This window comes from Anomalospiza imberbis, chromosome 8 (genome assembly GCF_031753505.1).
Source record: "Anomalospiza imberbis isolate Cuckoo-Finch-1a 21T00152 chromosome 8, ASM3175350v1, whole genome shotgun sequence".
NCBI classification, from domain to species: Eukaryota; Metazoa; Chordata; class Aves; order Passeriformes; family Viduidae; genus Anomalospiza; species Anomalospiza imberbis.
The window spans coordinates 24,874,881-24,894,304 of record NC_089688.1 but is presented as its reverse complement, the minus strand read 5'-3'; the positions used below and the strand labels follow the sequence as shown (position 1 = coordinate 24,894,304).

Genomic DNA, 19,424 nt, shown 5'->3' with positions numbered 1-19,424 from the left:
TAAATGTCCAAAATGTTTGGAAAGCTCAGCATGCAAAAATACAAGGAGCATTGTCAGCTTCTGGCATAGCTGACCTTAAAGTGAAGCTGTTGATCTTAAAGAATTTCTATGATTACATGCTAAGTCATATATTTATTTTTAGAAGCTATGAACATGGCAATCACTCATCTGAATTAACTGGTAATTTCTATATCTTAGAGCAGTAGGATTTTAATAATTTCATGTGAATTAACAGTTCTTCCAAACAGTATGTTTGTGAGGTCTCTTTTCAAATTACAAACTTCCTTAGGGGATTTTTTTTCTTTGATTATTACCTATGGTGAAAATAATATTAGATAAAGGAATTTATCATGAGCATTGAGCAGAGATTTGAAACCTCTGGAATGAATTTGTATCTAATTACAGAAAAGAACTTGCAGTTCTACTTGACTAAGACAAATAGAATTCCAGTTTAAACCAGTAAAAGGGTAAAACCATAATCAATGACAGCCACAAGACAGGCTGCTTCATACTGATAAAGCAATCCCTGATGGCAAATGCTCCACTCCTTTTTAGGAGATACATTATCTGTGTCATCCGAGTTCTTTTCAGGCAGGCACAAAATATCATCAATATATGCAAATTCCAATTCCCAGTTCCCAGGCAATGACTCGGGGAGCTGATTGCAGGCTGAGCCTGATGCCTTCCTCATCTCCAGACTTTGCTGTACTGGCTCGTGCTATGGACATCCAATTGATGGTAATGCTTCTTGATTGCTACAAAGCCCGTTGTGCCAAATTGTAGGCAGCAATTTATTGTCAGCATCAGTGTTCTGCGTGCACCAGCCTGTAGCCAAGGAATTCATTAGATTCCAAGACTGCAGAGGTGAACGGGTGGCTGCTGCATCTGTGGAGGGATATGGAGCAGCAATTCATGTCATTTGCTGGGATGATATTTCTGTGGGGCCTTAATGAGCCAGATGATTTGCAAGCCTGAAAACAACACTGTGAAACTTCTGTGCTTATAACTATTTCTGCTGTGGAAAATCCTAGGATTTCTTTCTCTTGACTTTGAGAAATATGATCCAAGTACAGTCAAAACTAGTTAAGTCCAGCTTGGCTTGCCCAGATTTACAGGTAGGAATAGTAAGCAAAACAGTAGCTTGAATCTAGACATGTGCATAGTAAGAAAGCCCAGACTACTGCATCAAATTGGATTGTGAGTACTGATTTCACTGTATTAGTTTGTTTTGTTTTCACCTGATTACAGAACACTGTGTGTGTGTACAGTATTACAGCTTTTTAATTAGAGTCACACAGGATAACTTAGGAATACAGTGCTGCAGAGTGTTTACAAATGAATTACAAAAATACAAGAGTCCCATTTGTATGTAAATATTTGTTTTCTCCAAGCAAATCAGAATGGTGTTATTCTTCATTACAAAGTGTATTCTGCAGCTATAGTGTTCTTATTCCAACAAGGATTATTATAGAAGCACATGGCAATGGAGAATTGGCTGGCTAATGCTTCCAAAGCAATTAAGCAGCACTGAGTTGGAACCATCTGAGTAAATAGATTGATGAAAATTCAGTCAAAAAAAAAAAAAAAGAGGAAAAGACCATTTAGGTCATCTACTTTATTGCTGTTTCCTAAAGTATGTTCTCAATTACTTGTTGTAGATACCGCAAGCACCACAGCTGCCAAAATGTTCATTTGGAACAGTCATGCAGTCCAGTATATGTTTAGGAGCTTTCTTAAGTGATAAGCAGCATTAATTTCCTTTTGCTTAATGTCATCTTTTAAATTTTGCCATATTAAGATTGCCTCAAAACATTTTTTTTCTTTATTCAGAAGAAAAAAGTTGAAGCAGAAGTAAAATGTGGTGACTGAATTATTTTTGCTGTCTTTTCTTGATAACCACTACAAAAAACTTCACAAAGATAAAACATTGTCTCATTTTTTTCATCTTTGTCTTATATCTTAGACCGGTGCCAAGCTTATTAGCATTGTTTACTAGTCATTCACTACATCTTATTTTTAAATCATCGTGCTTTTCCAAGACACTTGAACAAAGTCTTCATTAAGTTAAACACTCTTCTTGTTGTTAATATTTTTCTATAAATATCTCTCTTGTTGATGACCTGCCAGGTCTTACCCTGGCCATGGACTGATGGCTGTCTTGTGACAGCTCTGGGAGGAGCTGGAGCAGGGGCTCTACTAACTTTGATCAGGTGTTTTTTCCATCTCTTTTTTCTCTCTGCTTCTTTACATACATCTACAAATATGAGCCCTTAATCACATAATCTAACACTGCCCCACTCTTCTCTTGGAAAATCAGGCTACTTGATAGGTATAAAGATAATAAGTAAAAGATAAAGATAATTAAAGATAATAAGTAAAAAATACTTGACAGAAAAGGGCTATTTTAAGATCAAGGATTGTGTTGCAACTGGAATACTGGAATGGAGTTGGTGGACTCTGTATAGCAGTTCTCAGATACAACATCCCATTACTGCTCCATTATGAGCTATGGAGAAGGCTTAGTAAAAGGAATAAGAATGATTATCCAGCCAAACAGTCCTCACTACTCAATGGCTGGAAAGTAGACCTACATGTGAATGGAATACTGATTAAGAGGTTTTCTGTTAGCTGGATTTTTTTTTTCCCAGCAATAACATTTTTTATAGAGTCTTTGTTTATTTGGAATCAGAAACAATTTGAAATGTTTTTAGTGAAACCAAAGAAAATTTAGTTATAGCTAAACTCAAATTGTGACAAAATACTAAAGTTTGACTTGCTGTTTCTAGCATGTGATTTTTGGTAGCATTTCCTTTTCCGAGCAAAAAGAGAATTGAAGATGACAGAATTCTTTCCTATGACCAAATGTGCTGTTAATGTCTTCAGGCGAGAGCTCTCTCAGGGCTGTAAATTTTCCTCTGCATCCTGTGTGATATAGTTTCCAAATGCAATTAGCTTTTTAGCCCTTCAGTTTTCTAAGACATGACTGAGACAGCGGTGATTTAACTTAGCTTAGATTTCTGGGGTTTTTTGAGGTTTTTGGGGTTTTTTTTGGGAGGGCAGTTGGTTGGTGGTTTTTTGTTTTTTTTTTGTTTTTTTTTTTTTTTTTTTTGGTTGGTTTTGAATTGTTTGGTTTGGTTCGGTTTTGGTTTTTTATATTTGAGCCTAGATTTGATCCTAAGAGGTACTGTTAGTCTGTGGAAAGAGAACAATTGATGCAATACTCATAAACTACCTGCTCTGGTTCTTGTTTTTTATACTGGAATTTATGCAAGATAACTACCCCAATTAAAAAAGCTGAAGTGGAATGAAGAATCTGTTCTGTCAGTAAAGTAAAATCAGAAATCCTAGTAAACAGATGGAGGAAAATCAAAGCTTGTATTAACAGCAGAGAGCATGAGCTAATACCGTGTTTGTTCTTTTGGGGTTTTATGTGATGGTTTCTTTTCATGTCACAACAGTGATTATGGATATGAACGCCACAGCAATGGCCAGTGTTTACCAGCATTTTGGTATAACCCATCCTCCTTGTCAAAAGACTGCAGCCTTGGACAGAGTTACCTCAACAGCACTGGGTAAGTGGCTCACCAGGCTTTATTTAACTAGAGCATCCGTATGGATTTAACCCAATGACAACTACAGATTACACCTACTGTAGATGTGTCAGAGCTGGCTGAAGACCCTGGGACACCTTCATCACCACCTCTGTTGGGTTGCACATCTGTCACTCCAGATCTCCATCATGTGTGGCCCAAGCTTTTCTCTGAAATATGATGCCTTAAAAAAACTTGAGGGGAGACTGTAAGGTCAAATCATTAATGTTTCTGAAAAGACTCCCCTTAAAATCCTGTGAGATCGGGTGAGGCACAACCACTGGAAGATACATTAGTGGAGAGAGATGGAACTGATGCATATGTGAAGTAATAGATGGGCAGCTAGTCCAAATGCTGACTGTTTTTGGCCCTCTTGGAAGTCAATGGAAGATGTAGTTTAAGTTAAGATCCTGGCAGACTTCATTTCTGATGCAAGTGATTAAAGCAAACTAAGCAACCCAAGCTGTGTTTGGAGGGTTTGTACACTGAAAGATGGGCAGAATCTGCTTTTTGCTTCCATTCTTATTGTTCTAGCCCTTGAGGGTTTCCTCATGCCATTACAGGTACCGGAAGGTTGTTTCCAACAACTGCACGGACGGGGTGCGGGAGCGCTACACGGCCAAGCCCCAGCAGTGCCCGGGCAAACCTCCCCAGGGCCTCCGCATCGTCACGGCCGACGGCCGGCTCACGGCCGAGCAGGGCCACAACGTCACCTTCCTGGTGCAGCTGGAGGAGGTAGGCTCTGGGTGACCTTCACCCCGGGTGTATCTGAGTGGGACTGGCACCAGGAAAAGTTTGCAAAGAGGTGAAGCAAGACAGGGTGGTATAAAGTCAGTCACGGCTGGGATGTAGCTGGGTGGAGTGTGCTCCAAAATGTATGGAGATGAAAGGGTTGTCATGGTATTGTGGTGCCCAGGGTAATGTCTGGCAGAAGTTGAACAAAAGTGGGAATTGGTATAATTTGGGAATTTCACAGGAGAACTGAAGACTGCAGGTTTGAATTCTGATCCCCCACCCTTAACTGTGTTTTTTGCTTCCTGCTGTTTTTTGAAACTGAATTTCCACTCACTTTAAACCAAAGATGACAAATAGTACACATGCAGCTGGGTCCCCATCACACAAGTTGGTACATATTGTTTAGGCATTTATGGGTGAAATCTCAAGATGTCCTCAGCAGGATTAAGTCTGAAATTCATTGCTATTGTGAAGCTGATTTGGGCTCTGATCTGTGTTTTTATTATATCTGTAACTTATCTTGGTATTTCATTGTTCTGCTCCCTCCACAGAAAAAAAGTATTTGAATATTTTCACCTCTTTTTTCTTTCAGCACTTCTCTATCTGTGTTTGATTGCTGGTGCACAAGCAGGAACATTCACAAAGTTCTCTTGCTCCCTAATCTAATTTGATTTCTTTAAACTTCTATCCCTTTTCCTCTCTTACTGGCCAATAAATCTTAAAACAAATATGCTTTAACACAAAGGAACAATCCCTTTATAGTTTAGAGTATTCAAGGGACAATGTACATCCCTTTTTAATTTAGAGTATAGTTTAGAGTATTCAAGGAAATTACTTCTGACCCTCTCCATAGTAAATGTCATCTCTGAGGAAAGAATTTTTTTTTTACATCTCTATTATCGATGCTTTCCCCGGCAAACAGGTGTCCTGATTTGTAAAGGCAATACCATATGATAAATCATATCTAGCCTGAAACAGTTTTTGACCCAAATGTTTATTTTCTACAAAATATGGTCACTTTATTTCAGTACTGACAGTCATACAGCATTGCTACTGTGGTGCTGTAATAACAGTGGGAACATATAATTTCACCTGATTAAATTATTGATTTCTGCATTTAAAGATGAAAAGAAGAGGTCCAAAACAAGAGTCAGTCTCCAAGCTTAAAAAAAAAAAAAAAGTAAAAAAAAGCACACTGCATCACCTTTCTCTTCTGAGCAAAGTTTTAAAACAGACTGGGAGAAGGAGATGGACGATCTGAATAGCCAGTCACAAAACTATCAAAGAATTATGCCAATAGTCAGAGGGAGAGACAATCACCCACAGTGTGGGAAACTCAGGACAAATGTCCTGCTCTTTCCTCTGTGAGTGTTTCAGCTCACACATCATGTAAGAGAACCCTGACCACTCTGTCATACAGGGAGCCGCTGTGCATTGTTCTGTCTCTTTTGTTCATTCTGATCTTTTCTGGCAGCTCTGCTTCAGTGTGCGCCAGAGTCTGGAAGCAACACCTTCTCCAGTATGAGACGGTGCCTCTCTCATGCTGGGTGTCAAGGAGTACAGAACAGATGTTTTGATGAGTGAGTGAGTCAGTTCTGAGGAGATCTAAAGGGAGCTCTTCTTCCAGTGTATCTGATAAGGAAGAGGTTAGGAATTGCTCTGAGGGCTGAAGCAGTATTGATCAGCCTCCAGCCTTTCCAATTACTCTCCCTGTTAGATGAATCTTGACCTTCTGCTCCTAGATTTGTCAACTTAAACAGAAACTAACAAAACCTTTGGGTGAATTTTACCCAGTCTGGCAATGACTTTGTGTGGGTGTTGCAACAAAAGAAATATTCAACAAAAAGGAATATTTGCCCAGTTATGTGCAAGCTATAGGGGAACAAAATGTAGTTGAAGCAGCAAAACTGCATGTAGACTAAACCATTTACCAATTTAACTGTTCAGTGACAAGAAAACATCACTCACTAGAAAAGTTAAACAACCCATCAAAAGACCAAGCATCCTTTTATAAAATGGGTATTGATTTCACAGAATAATTGAGGTTGAAAGGGATCTCTGGAGATTGTTTATTCCAGCCCTGGTTCTCAAAGGGAAGTTCCTTTCTCTTGCATACAAGGTAGAGGTATCACAAGACAAGAATTTGCCAATTTCTGTTTATTCTGCCCTGCACAGGTGTATAGCACAGTACAATCCAGGATGATCAGTATCCAAAAAATCTGTGCCACTTCATTTTAACTGAGGGGAAGGCATCAGGAAAGTTAAAAAAGGGCTGGATATGTCACCTTGCACATCTTTTCCTGCAACAACATGTGAAAAAAATGTCTCCTATTCAACCCTTGCCCCCTGAAGTGATGGGCAGTATTTTAAGAGTGCTACACCCTGGTGAGGACTCCTTCTTTAGTGTGAGTAACAGCTGTTATCTTTCAGGGTGTGAAAAAGCAATGGCTTTTCCTTCTGCATCTTAACATCTCCTGTATCCCTCTGAGACAGTTTGTTTGAAGCCTTCAAATCTGCAGAGCTGTTTCATACACTGCAGCCTCCCAGCTCTCTTTTTTCATGTCCATGTTCCACTTGATTTGCAGGAAAAGGGAAAAAAAAAAAAAAAAGAGAAGCCGGTGAGCCAAGGTACAAGAGTCTGTTTGAGATTTGTACTCCTGTTATCTTTCTAGGGCTTTCTGCTCCATCTAGGAATCCACCTGGGTTTGAAAAGAGGAACAAACTGCAGAAGCAGATTCACTGGAGGCCCTGAAAATTCACTGTGTCTCTGTGGTGGAGCAGATTGCTAAGGGGGCAGGGAGAGACAAATGGCAGCAGTAAAAAGCTGATGTTTTCACACAGGTGTGGGATGCAGGGGCAGGAACCACAGCACAGTGGTTCCTTGTAGAGCCTGGTTGTGCCTGTAGTGATGCTGAGAGCCACGACTGTGCATTCTGACAAAAACATAATGTGAGCAAAAGATGCCTCAAGAGAAGCAAGGACAAGGCATTCAGAAGTGTTCTGCTATTGAAGAAGACACAAAAGAAAATCATCACTGAAGTCTGTGCAAGTGGAGGGAGGGCAGGAACCAAACCCAGGAGCACACTGAGCACTGCTGATTTCTGAGAGCTGGGATTCTGGCGCAGTTTCTCTAACCCTGATTCACATGAAATTTTCCTGTGAAGCATTTATATCTGGCAGCATATAAATAACATTAAAAGCAAACCCAACCAACAGGTCATATTTAAATCATCTGAAGATGATTTAAAAAATCTTTCAAAAGTGATCTAAGTCACCTGTAACCTTTTAGAATTTAGAATTTGTATGACTTCCTCTAAATTGCTTGCAAGGTCACCTTGCACTTAGTATTTATGGTCCCATTATTGGAAAGGTTTGGACAAGTTATTTGTCCAATTAATCTGGGTATAATCATCATGGTATTTTTAGTGGGTGACAATAGCCAGGAATCATCACTATTGCCTTTACTAACTATCATGCCTTGCATTTTATGAAGTATTTAGGAAGTGTTTAAAACACAAGGCATCATACTTAAGCTGGGAATTTTGCTCATAAATTTCTATGAGATAAGCAGAATACCAACGGCATTTTTGTCAATGCGTGACAGCACATGAGAAAATTAGCTATGCTTAAATGCAAATTTTTCATTGCTTAAACATGCTGCCAGTTTAAAGGTTAATCCTTTGTCCTGGCCTGGGCTACATGCAGAGACCCAGGGCTGGTACCTCTCACAATGCAGCATTCAACAAGAACAGTTTCTCAGCCTAAAAACCTGAATCCTTGCTTTTTTTTTGGACAGCAAGAAAATAAACCCAAAATGCGAAGTTACAAAGGCACTTTTCCTATGTAACTTATTCAACCCAATGTCCTTGACGTGTTTTGCTTCTCTGTTGTAGAAAACGGAAGGATTTTTTAAAGTGTGTGTTGTTTCTGTGTGCCTTCCTGATCACATGGTCGCGTAGGTCTCTTGCCTGTCACAACCACAATTGTTATTTGTGTGTTAGAGTTATTTGTGTGAACACTTGTGCTGCTGTAGTGCTTCAGCAGAGACTCTGAAAGCTGCAGCCTCCAGAGCAACGCTGCTCAGCACAATGGCTTTCAAACTTGTTTCATCCCATTGCTCACACATCTTTGCTGAGGAAATGGATGGTAAAGACATTCAGGGCACAAGGTTCAGGGCTTTGACTGTTTCATTACAGATAATTCACAGAGAAACTGCCTCCTCTAATTTATTTTTTATCTTGATAAAATGACAGCCAAAAATCTTTGACATTCCAGGTCTGCCTCTGTTCTCACTTGGCAAAGTCACTCCACTGGGAGTAGATTTTGACTTGCTTTTAACTGCTTGCTGCTGCTGTGTGATGTTTGGATTAGACTAATGTGTGGGGAAAGCTAATTTGTTCCTACACTTCAGGCCACAGGCTGCAATTCAGGCAATCTGAACTCATTCCTGAACCGCACTCTGAGCTCCTTCTGCATGACCTTGAGTAAGAAACTTAAACTTTCTGATGTTTTATTCCCTTTCTGTCTCATACCCCCCCATGCCTTGCATTTGTGTAGTGATTGCTCATAAATCCAGAGGACTGTCTCTTACCATATGAACATACAAACGAAGCCCTGAATTTCCTAAAGACTGCCGTGGCTCTCTGTAATGACAATGTTGATACATGGCTGTACAAGGTACACTGTGTCTTGGGTACATTTAATGAGCTTGGGGATCCTGCTGGGGGCACAATGCCATTAACATTTTCCACCTCAGCACTATTGTTTGGTGCAACTCAGTGTTCAACTCAGCTGAAGTTTCTGGAGATGAGCTTAGCATTAGGATTAATTGTTGACATAGTCAAATTAAAGATGCAAAGCTAGTAGTAACTAAAAGCATAGTCTGTTTTTTTTTTTTGGCAGTATCCCACTGTGTTCCCTCTTTTGATATCACAAGTTTGTTAGTAATGATTTCAGAAATATGAAGCCTTCATCCTAACTTTCAATGCACATGCTGAATCACGGCTGTTTATCTTACTAGCATCACTACACTCCTGTAATAACACACAAAAAACACAGTATGTACCCTCCCCTGTACCACTGTCATCTCAATTATAATTCCATTTTCTGATGAGGACAAGCTGGTTGGGAGAAATGAGAGCCTTTCATGCATTTTTAATTTCATTGTTGAAATTCCATGAAAATGTATGAAAGTGGACCTTGCCTTCCTGATGACACACCACACTACAGTCTTGTAATGCACTTCCAGTCACACAAGTTGAATTACTCTGCATAATCCTGAGAGGCTGTTATTGATTCCTGTGGGGCACAGAAGATCTAGTACTGTAAAAAAAGCTCATAGCTGAGTTGAGCTGGCACAACTGGAAGTCAGGATGAATGATGTGATCAGTAAAATTCACTATTTGGTATTGAAAAAGAAGTACATGTGAAAAGTATCAAGTTATTTGCCCTGCTAAAAGGCACCTTTCTGTTCAGTTTCTGATTTGAAAAATTAAGGCCATCTTTTTGGAAGCAAGGATTTACACAGGAAAGCATGTTTTTAAGTTCTTGATAAAATTGGATCTGAGTATCTGGTAAAAATTAGGAAAATACTTTAAACAGTTCTTGATTAAAGGTATGCCATGTGTAGATATTCAGTTCCAGTAAAAATATCTTTGATGAATGATTTCTTTTGGTGCCAGGAAAATGCCAAAGAGGGAAAGGGGTTAATCTAAAGAAAACACAATGAATTAATCCATGAAAACCTCCAACAGCAGCTGTGTCTGTTTCTTTCAAAGGATAATTAAATCTATTGTCAACATCTCTCAGGAAGACACAGAAGTTGGCACATAATTAAAGACTTAAAAATGAAATCTGAAACATAGGAACCAAAATTAAAAACCTTGAGCCGTGTTTGTTCCATTTTTTTAATACTTCCATTTAGATACAAATACTGAAAGTCAATAAGGCAAATGCATTATTACAACTTTCAGGGCATGATTCCAATGGTGTGTTTGAGAGAGAGGGTCCTGCATCCACCAAAATATTGAGAGCTGCATAAAAGTAATCAAAATATAAAAATATTGTTGCAAACTGTATGGGATGTATCTTGATGTACCCTGAGGCAGGAAGCTTCACAGAGTTTTTTGGCAACTCGAGGTCTTGTGTGCTCTCGAGTCTCCTTTGGTCAAGATGCAGGAAAAAGGTGCACTTGGCTTAGGAGGACCAGGCAGGAGGGAGAGAGAAATATTTTGTATATACTTTACAAAAACCTGGAAATTTAATGAGAAAATCCCTTAGAAAATAGTAAATTTCTGATTTACATTTTAGTAACTAATGTTGTCTAGGTAGGTAAAGGGTTTAATATGGGGCCTCGGAAACTCGTTTTTAATTATGAGGGCTTCTTTTCAGGCTGAAAGTTCTTAAGGCTCAGCATGTGTTTAAGCCTTTAGCTGCACAAAAGCCCTTATCAAGATTGCAGAGAAAGGGGTTAATCTAAAGAAAACACAATTAATTAATCCATGAAAACACTCCAACAGCAGCAGTGTGTCTCCTACAAGTAATGCAGGGAGTTTTGCATCTGCCTACTTTGGGCTAAAAGCTTCAGAAAAATCCTATTGTGGAGTATTGAGCTTGACAAAATAAAAAGGAGAAGCTGGAAAAAGCAACAGGAGGGGTTTTTGCAATACGTCTGGATAGACATCGAATTGTTGCAGAACAAAACTTCTCTTGGTAAAACAACCTCTTGCAAGTGGCTGTGGAGAGATGCTGGAGACGAGAGACAGTGACAGCTGGGTTGGTTTAAATCAGGTGCGGGCTGTGTGGGAAATGTTTGGATTTTGGCTCATCTGCTTTCTCTTCCTGTCTCACTCTGCCCGTGCTCTTACCTGGCACAGATAAAATATTAGGACAAGTCAAAACACAGTCTCTTTGTTTTCCTGAATTTTCTCTCCCACTTCCTAAGCTAGACTTTTTAATGTCAGATTTCCAAAAGGTGGCATTTTCAGAGGAGTGTTATAGCCTGGATCTTACTCAGTGGAAAATGTGTTTCCAGTTCAAAGGGTTTTAAAACAGGAAAGGCCAAGACAAATAAGGCTGGGAAAACAGCAGCTGAAGCTCTTCTCTAATTTGATTTTCAGTTGTTTCTGTCAGCATCTTCTCTACCTAGGAATTGAAATCTAAATCTTGCATGCCTTAGAAATGGTTCCTTTCCCTGGCTACACCTGTAGACAGCGTAAGTTTCATGGCTATGGACAAAATGAAGACAAGAGGAGAAAAAGGTTCATTAGAATACAAATTTTGACAGTTGCAGAAATTAGGTATTCTGTCACTCTTTTCATCTTCTCCTGCTGCCTCAGATACGTGGAGGAATATTGCATGACCTGAAACAAACTTCAACTGTTTGGCCTTGTAAAACGTAACAACGTGGCCTTGAATATCCTCAGAGCTGGTAAATCCAGCGGGGTCACTATGGTGGCACAGTTTTAACCATGTGAAAAGCTTTTGTCCCAGCAGCATGGCTTTACTGTTCAAAAACATCATCTCCTTCTGAGTAAGAAAAGACAACTAAAACCCTAATAATGATGGACCTGGAGGAACTGGGAAAGCATCGAAGGGTACTTCAGAGATCTCTGTATTTGGTCTGTGTCCAGCACTGGACTTGAGATAAGAATAGTCTCCCCTGAAAGATGTTCAGAGGTCATGTGTGTTCACTTCTGGCTCTAGAAGCAAATCCCATTTGGTGGCTTCTGTTGGCTCAGTCAAACAGACATGAGTGCCCAAAGCACTGCATCATATTTGAAACTGTACATCTTTCTAATAACTCAGGTCAGCAAAGGACATAACTCTTTTCTTAAGACCATTTCCCCTGTCACACCTTCATTTTGGGATTCTCCACAACAGAGCAGCACAGTTATTTTTGTCTCATCTATTTGGAAGCAACAGAGCTTCCAGCAGGGTGCCAGGGCAGTGTAAAAACAACTTTAGTCTATTAAAAGAGAGCATCTGGGAAATTTTGTTGCTCTTGCCACCATCAGGTATAGCTCTGATCCTTTTGCTTTCTGTTCAAGCAAGCCTCCACTATTTCTGCCTTCACAAGTTATAAAAAGACTGAGAGTACATGAGGAATATAAAAGTTCTGTTACAATTTCCTCTTATAGTCACATACATTCACATCTCTTTCTGGTGTGGATACCTGCCTGATGCCATCCAGTCACATGGGTACCTTTCATTCCAGAAGGGAAGTTGGGCATCCAGAGGACTGTTTCTCTCTCAAAGGAAAAGAGGGAGAAAAAGGAAGAAAGAAAAGAAGAGGAAACAAACCCAAAGTAAATGAAATGTCCTCTCAGCCACTTTGTTGAAAGGTTATTAATGATCAGCTATTAATTTTCCACCATTCCAGACAGTGGCCACTGCTTCAGTGCACCAGGCTGGGGAGGTGCTCCACAGCAGTAGCCAGCAAGTGTGAACACAGCCAGCATGAGCACCATGCAGAGCCAGAGGGGGATTTTCTAGGGGGTGAGGATGTTTAAAGGTAAGGCAAGATGCTGCATCTTACATGAAAGGGAGGGATCTTTAGCAGCCCTGGTTTGACAGGTCGGTGCAGGCTGTTCTCTGGCACATCAGACCTTGTTACTATTTTCTGGTTGGTCTCAGTCACCCCATTGATCCCGTCTCTCAAAAGCAAAACAGAATCTGTTTTGATGCTTTCTCTTCCACCACAGGGAGACCTCCAGAGATCCCTCATTCAGGTGGATTTTGGAGACGGCATCGCTGTGTCATACGCCAACCTCAGCTCAACAGAAGATGGGATCAAGCATATCTACCAGAATGTGGGCATATTCCGAGTGACCGTGCTGGTGGAAAACAGCCTGGGTTCTGACAGCGCTGTTCTCTACCTGCATGTAACGTGTATGTATCTTCATACCCCTTGTTAGCTCCTGGTTTTCTTTTAGAACTATTACTTGTAGCTAGAGGTGACATTTGGAACTTGGCATCTGAGTCCAGAGTGGTGGGAAATGACGAGTGTTCACCTGTCCTCCAGAGAGACTGTTGATTCCAGACTGAGAGGAAACATGGATTCATTAAGGTTGGAAAAGACCTCTAAGATTATCGAGTCTAATCACTAACTTTTGCTTTTTAAGTCATATTTTACCTCTAGTTTTGGATAGTTTAATTTGGGACGCCTCAAAGGACTGTCCAGCCCTTTCTGAAATGCACTTTCATTATCAAGCTTACACTTCAAGAACAACAAAGACACCCAGGGATCTTTAATGACTTTTAAAAGCTTTGAATTTTACTTTGTGCATGTTTTGCTCTCTAATGAAACACACCCACCTCTGGGATGGAAACCAGTGCTTTTCAGTGTTTCTGTTGTCATAGGAACCAAAATCTTTGTATTAAATAGTACTGCAAAAAAAAAAATCCTCACATTGCTTTTCTGCTATTCTTTTTAACATTTTCATACTTCATATGGGTCTGATTTACAACTGAAATGTATCCCAAGTTCTTGGATAAAACCAACATTGTATCCTTTCATATTTATTCTAGCACATGGTTATGAACCCAAAGGGTCAATCTATTTATCAAAATTTTGTAACATTCCTAATGGATTTTGTTTGAGGCCATAATTTTCTTTATACAGTGGAGTTTTTTGTTTGTTATTTATATTTTCACTGTGTACCTCTGTGCCAGATTAACTGAGAAAAAAGGAAATTCCCAAACCTGAAGTGATGTTTACAGAAATATTGTTTGCCATCTACCAAACTAACTCTACAAACTGTGTAGATGATTTGACACATTCCCTACACTTTACAACTAGTTTTGGGGTTAGTTCACACAGCATGAAAGCAGCTGCCTTTTCAGGGTAGGAGAGCAGCTCTTTAATGGAGAACCAGTGGGAGGCAGGAGTGTGGGAGATGGGATTTTTATGAGGACTAGAGGAGCAGGAGCAAATATCCACTTGAATGTCCCCCTTCAAAAACACCTTTGTTTGGCAGGTGTCCAGCCTTCACTCATTCATGGTGTCATTCTGGTCTACAGCTGCTCTAAATAATTTGCTTGAGATACTGAAGGCTTATGAACCATTTTGATTGTTTAAGCTGCACAAGAAATAAATAATATTCAGATTTGTTTGTGTGACTTAGCAGCTGACAGGGTATGTTTCTGTGTTTTGCATAGGTAATGCCAGCGCAGTTTTTAAACACTGAGCGATCATTGCAGCCAGGCCCAGATTATGTGTGCCAGACTCCCTGGAGAAGTGACAGCTCTAAGGGATATGTCTCACCTTTCTCTACATGACAAGAATTAGGGACTGCAGAACAGGTTACAAATGAGCATGGTGCCACTCAGACTAGCAACAGACTTGCTGAGGACAGGGATGTACAGTAGATCCAGCCCCCTCCAAAGTCTAACACCCTGATCCACAAAAGCTTCTAAATCCTTGCATTGCCACTCAGCCCTCTGCTGAGTATTCTGCTTGGGGTGTTGGAGCTTAGCCTTTGAGGAGTTTTGCAAAAATATCTGTCCTTAAAATAGACACACACACTGCATTGTAAGATCCACAGACAAGCAATGTGCAGCCTGAACATCCAGTTTTAGGAAGGGCTACAAACTGGGTGATCCCGGGTTACAGGGTTAATACATGAGTGTCTGCAGCCAGGTCTGGGCCTTCCAGCACCTTCCTTACCTGTGGCCAGCACTCTTCCTGCAGGAAAAAACTGCAGGCGCTGAACCTCAGTGCTTGTGGTCTCAAAAATAAAAGTAAAGCCTTCATCCCGTGCTCTCCTCATCCTGCTGCAGCCAGTGCACAGAAGAAGCGCCTTTCCTGCAGTTGCACCAGGGATCCAGAAACGCAGGTTACTGTGAGACAGTCGCATTTTGAGTTGGATGGACAATATAAACTGTTGTATGTAAACTGCTCAAGCCAACAGCCTGTTTCTTAGCTGTCCTGAAATGTCAAAATTTTCTCCTGGAAAGTTAGTTATGGATTTGCCTGCATGCTTCAGAACAACATCACTTGTGCAAGTAAGCCTTTTGAGAAGCTTCTCCCTTTCAGTTTTCTGGATCTTGTACAGTATTTTTTCCCTGGGACAGGTGAAGGCCATAGCCTCCAGAGCCCTGCATGAAGCACAGAAATTAATTTTCTTGAATCCTCTTCAAGCTTACCTGGGAGAAAGCAGTCTCCTACGAGGAGGGCCTATCCAGAGTGAGCTATCCCCATCTGCTGGCCAGTTAATAGCTCAGCTTTTCAGCCTCCTTGACCTAGCTGTGCTGGGAAATGCTCAGGCAGAGTTGGGTTGCTTGAGCCATTCTTTCATATCCCTTCCTAGCCATTGTGTGGGGAAGGTCCAAGGAGATGCTGGGCACTCTCTGCCATGTAGGATCATTTGAGACCTGTTCAGAGCAGTGATGCAGTAATGTTGGAGAGTATCAGACTTTTCATGGGCTCCATCATTACAGTTGTCACTGCATTTAGCTGGGAAAATTGCTGCTTATCAGGTCTTAGGGTCTTGCTGAAAGCAGGAACAGCGTGGTGATGGAAATGGATCTGAGCAGGAGGATGCCATTAAAATCACAAGGGTGAAATTGTGGCACCTCATGAATTTCCAAGAGTGTTGACTGCTGCTTATAAAAGGCAAAGTAAGCCATGGTCTCATGTATAGCAGGCTTTGGTTAATCTGATCCTGGACAACTCTTAATTGGGCTGCTTCAGCTTAAGCAGTGGCTGTGTCTGCAACCCAGGGAAAGATGCATTTCAGTAATAAATCAGGAACACTGGTCCTTATTCTGGCATTGTTTATACAGTCTGATTTGGGAGAGGTTTTTTCCCTCACTCTGCCTATTGTGTTATACAGGATGCTTTCTCCAGAGTATGGTGTTCATTTAGGCTGAAAAGCAACGTCTAAGTGGTGATTCATGCATGGGGTATATCCTGAAAGATCCTCCCTGGAAATACACAAAATTCTTTAGCAATGCATCTCAACTGCATATGAACAATGCAAGGCTGTGACTGTGGTTCTCATCACTGGGGAGCTCACAGACAGAAGATGTGTAGATGTGGCCATAATTTGTTTAAGGAACCCATGTCCTCATGTGACCTGAGGTTTCTTTATTTTTCTTTCCCTGTCACTCAGGACAATTGCTTTGTTCTCTTAGTGAACAGTCAGAACACATTTTAAAAATAATCTATAGAACAAGGTTTAACAACAAAGGCCCATCTGTTTCCAGAAGATGGGAAATGTGTAACCCTGGGCATAATGTCACTTGTCAAATGAATTATGTTCTGTTTATACTGAAGAAATAAAAGAGTTTATTGATGAAAAGGAGGGAGTATAAGGTAACAATAAAATGCAGGCACTCAGTGAATAGATGCCTTCAGAAAAAGTTTCTGCTGAAGTTCACCAAATCACAGCAGTTTTCCAGCAAAGATGCTTCATGTCTACTGAAGCCCTTTGTCCTGCACATTCTTATGTCTTCCCAGTGAAGGCCACATTCACACAACAGGGCTCTGTCCCTATTGTAAAAGTCTTATAAGTTCCTGACTTTATGACATTCATGCAGTAGAGAGTCCAAGTTTTTCAGCTCCAGGTACAGGGGTGGCTCCTGTTCTCTCAGGAACAGATTTAAGCCTTCCTCTCTAGAAATGCTACCAAGCTGAAACATTCTGTCATGTCCCATGGTGATTTAGGAAAAACTTTTCATCCCTAAACCAATGGATATATATTGACTTTTCAGATGGAGAGAGGACTCACCTGCTGCTTCTGTTTCTGCAGGCCCCTTGGAACACGTCCACTTATCTCTACCCTTTGTCACCACGAAGAACAAGGAGATCAACGCCACAGCAGTGCTGTGGCCAAGCCAAGTGGGAACACTTACTTATGTCTGGTGGTTTGGGAACAACACAGAGGTTTGTATTCCTGATTGATTGAGGTCAATAACCCTGGGGAGCTCTCTGACAGAAGAGGAAGGGAGAGAGGGATCTGGGAATGCTTCTAAGTAGTCACATATGCAAGAAAACTATAAACCAAATACCGAGATACTAATGGGTCTTGGAGGCACCAACGTGGAAATGTAAGAAGTGCTTTGTGTTTGTGGCTGTGACTTAGCTGCAGGCCTTATTGCTATTTCATGCAAAGTGCCAATAGCTTTCTTCCTTAATTCCATCCAAGGTGAACATAGTTAACCAAAATCTGGAAGAGTTTCTACTGTTTCTCTTCACCCTCCTTTCTTCATTAACAACAAGAAAAAAAAAAAAGTAGGGGCTTCGGAAGCTTTTTTTTTAGGGAAACATCCTTTCAAGCTGAAGCTGTTTTTATATCTGGAACTGACCTATGCTCAGCCCCAGCACCCTATGCTAAACCACATGTGCAAAAGGACCTTATTATCATGTGCTATGGGTGGATGAAATGGTTCCCAACACACCTCCCTGCCCCAGGGCTCTGCTCAGATATGTGACTGTGCTTGCAGTAGTGGTAAATCTGCACAGACATTAGAGCTGTTACTTCACGTATAATTGTGGCTAAAGTACCCGGAAACCCTAATTAGTTTCTGAGGGGAGAGGTTGTCATGGATTTTGTAGAGCCGAGAGGGACCTTCATAATCACACATTGTTCTCTTCTGTAAAATGCAGATTGTAAAGTTTGATCAGTACCTTCTGCTTTATTTAACTTTTTGTGACTAGGGTAGGACCTGACTTCTTGTTGTTGTTGTTGTTGTTGTTGTTGTTGTTTTGCATTAATAATTTTCCTCAGATGATGGAAAATGCGCTGCTTCTCCTTCTGACCATCTCCTCCAACTATTTCCCCACAGCTAATTATTCTGAGCTTTGAACTAATGCACCGTGTTTGTAGTCTGAATTTATCTAGTCTGGGATTCAAGCTGTTGGATCTTGTTATGCCTTTTTGTGTAGATTAAAGAACTCTCTGTACTATCAGCAATCATCTCCCCCTAGAGGTACTTACAGGCTGTGATTTTCACCTTTTAACCTTCCCTCTGATCTCCTAAGCTCCTAAATGATCAGAGTTGGTCTAATTCTGTTCTCATTGAAGTATACATTTTACTATAGACCACAATGGCAACAGTTTGACTTAATACTGGGTGCTTTGAAGATCTAACCAGAGTTCATTGACAAGTAAAAAGAGAAGTTAAGGCAGAGTCTGCTGGAGGACATAACTCATTGATGAACTTGTTCACAGCTGAAGGGATCTGTGTCCTCTTAAGCATCAGCAATTAACAAAAACTGTGTCTGTATCTAAGGATAACATGGGGCAGCAAATGCGAAATCTTAATTTGGCTGGTGCTTTGACAACCCCCTTGAATTAAGCACCTTAATAAAGCCCCTTGAATAAACCCACCTTAAATAAAGCACTTACACTAGATTTAGGAAAGGAGGGTGCTACCTGAGCAGTGAGTGTTACAGGTCTTTATATCAAGATCTGGGCCTCTCTGGGGAGTGAGCAAAGGTGAGCATTTTAACATGGGATCCAGAACAACCAACATGCACTGGAATCTTACATAGCTCCTAAGGAAATTATAGGTACCTTATTCTGAGCTTCAGGAGAACATCCCTGTCTGGGATTCGTGTGCCCTCTCTAGGAAATTAGCTGCCATGTCACAGGGCCTGAGTCTGAAATTTCCAATCTGGAACAAACTCCTCAAACCATCCCAATAGGTTAGAGAGCCAAACTAATTTTTTTCTTTTTCTTTCCAGCCAAATTAACTGAATTCTTCCTTTTATGATGTATTTGCAGCCACTGATCACACTGGAAGGGAGCATCACATTCACATTTTCTGTGGAAGGGATGAACACCATTACTGTTCAGGTCTCAGCAGGAAACACCATTCTTCAGGACACAAAGACTATTGCAGTGTATGGTGAGTCCTTCCTCTTTCATTTCACACAGTCAACATAGTCAACATTTAGAGAGCCAGGTTAGCTGGCAGCAACAACCGGTCTTTATTCCAGAATGCTTTGAGTGAGATTATAAATTGAATTCCAGTGTTACCAGTCCACTGTAGTATCTCTGAAGGCCACTGATTGACATTAGTGCAGACTGACATGATTGCAGAGCATTGATCTCCTTCCCAGAGCCCTCCGTATGTGCTCCATCACTCTTTGAT

The 19,424-nt window shown here is 40.7% G+C and overlaps 1 protein-coding gene across 4 annotated transcripts in view; it reads left to right on the top strand.

The window, feature by feature from the left end:
- The window catches only part of LOC137478275 (VPS10 domain-containing receptor SorCS1-like), a 261,330-nt gene that overhangs the window by 220,570 nt on the left and 21,336 nt on the right, over positions 1-19,424 (top strand). For all 4 annotated transcript variants that reach the window (XM_068198011.1, XM_068198008.1, XM_068198009.1 and 1 more), the window contains exons 17-21: positions 3,459-3,572; positions 4,154-4,325; positions 13,028-13,214; positions 17,078-17,211; positions 19,055-19,178. In XM_068198011.1, coding sequence (XP_068054112.1) covers positions 3,459-3,572; positions 4,154-4,325; positions 13,028-13,214; positions 17,078-17,211; positions 19,055-19,178 — 731 coding nt within the window. The remainder of the gene's footprint in view (positions 1-3,458; positions 3,573-4,153; positions 4,326-13,027; positions 13,215-17,077; positions 17,212-19,054; positions 19,179-19,424) is intronic.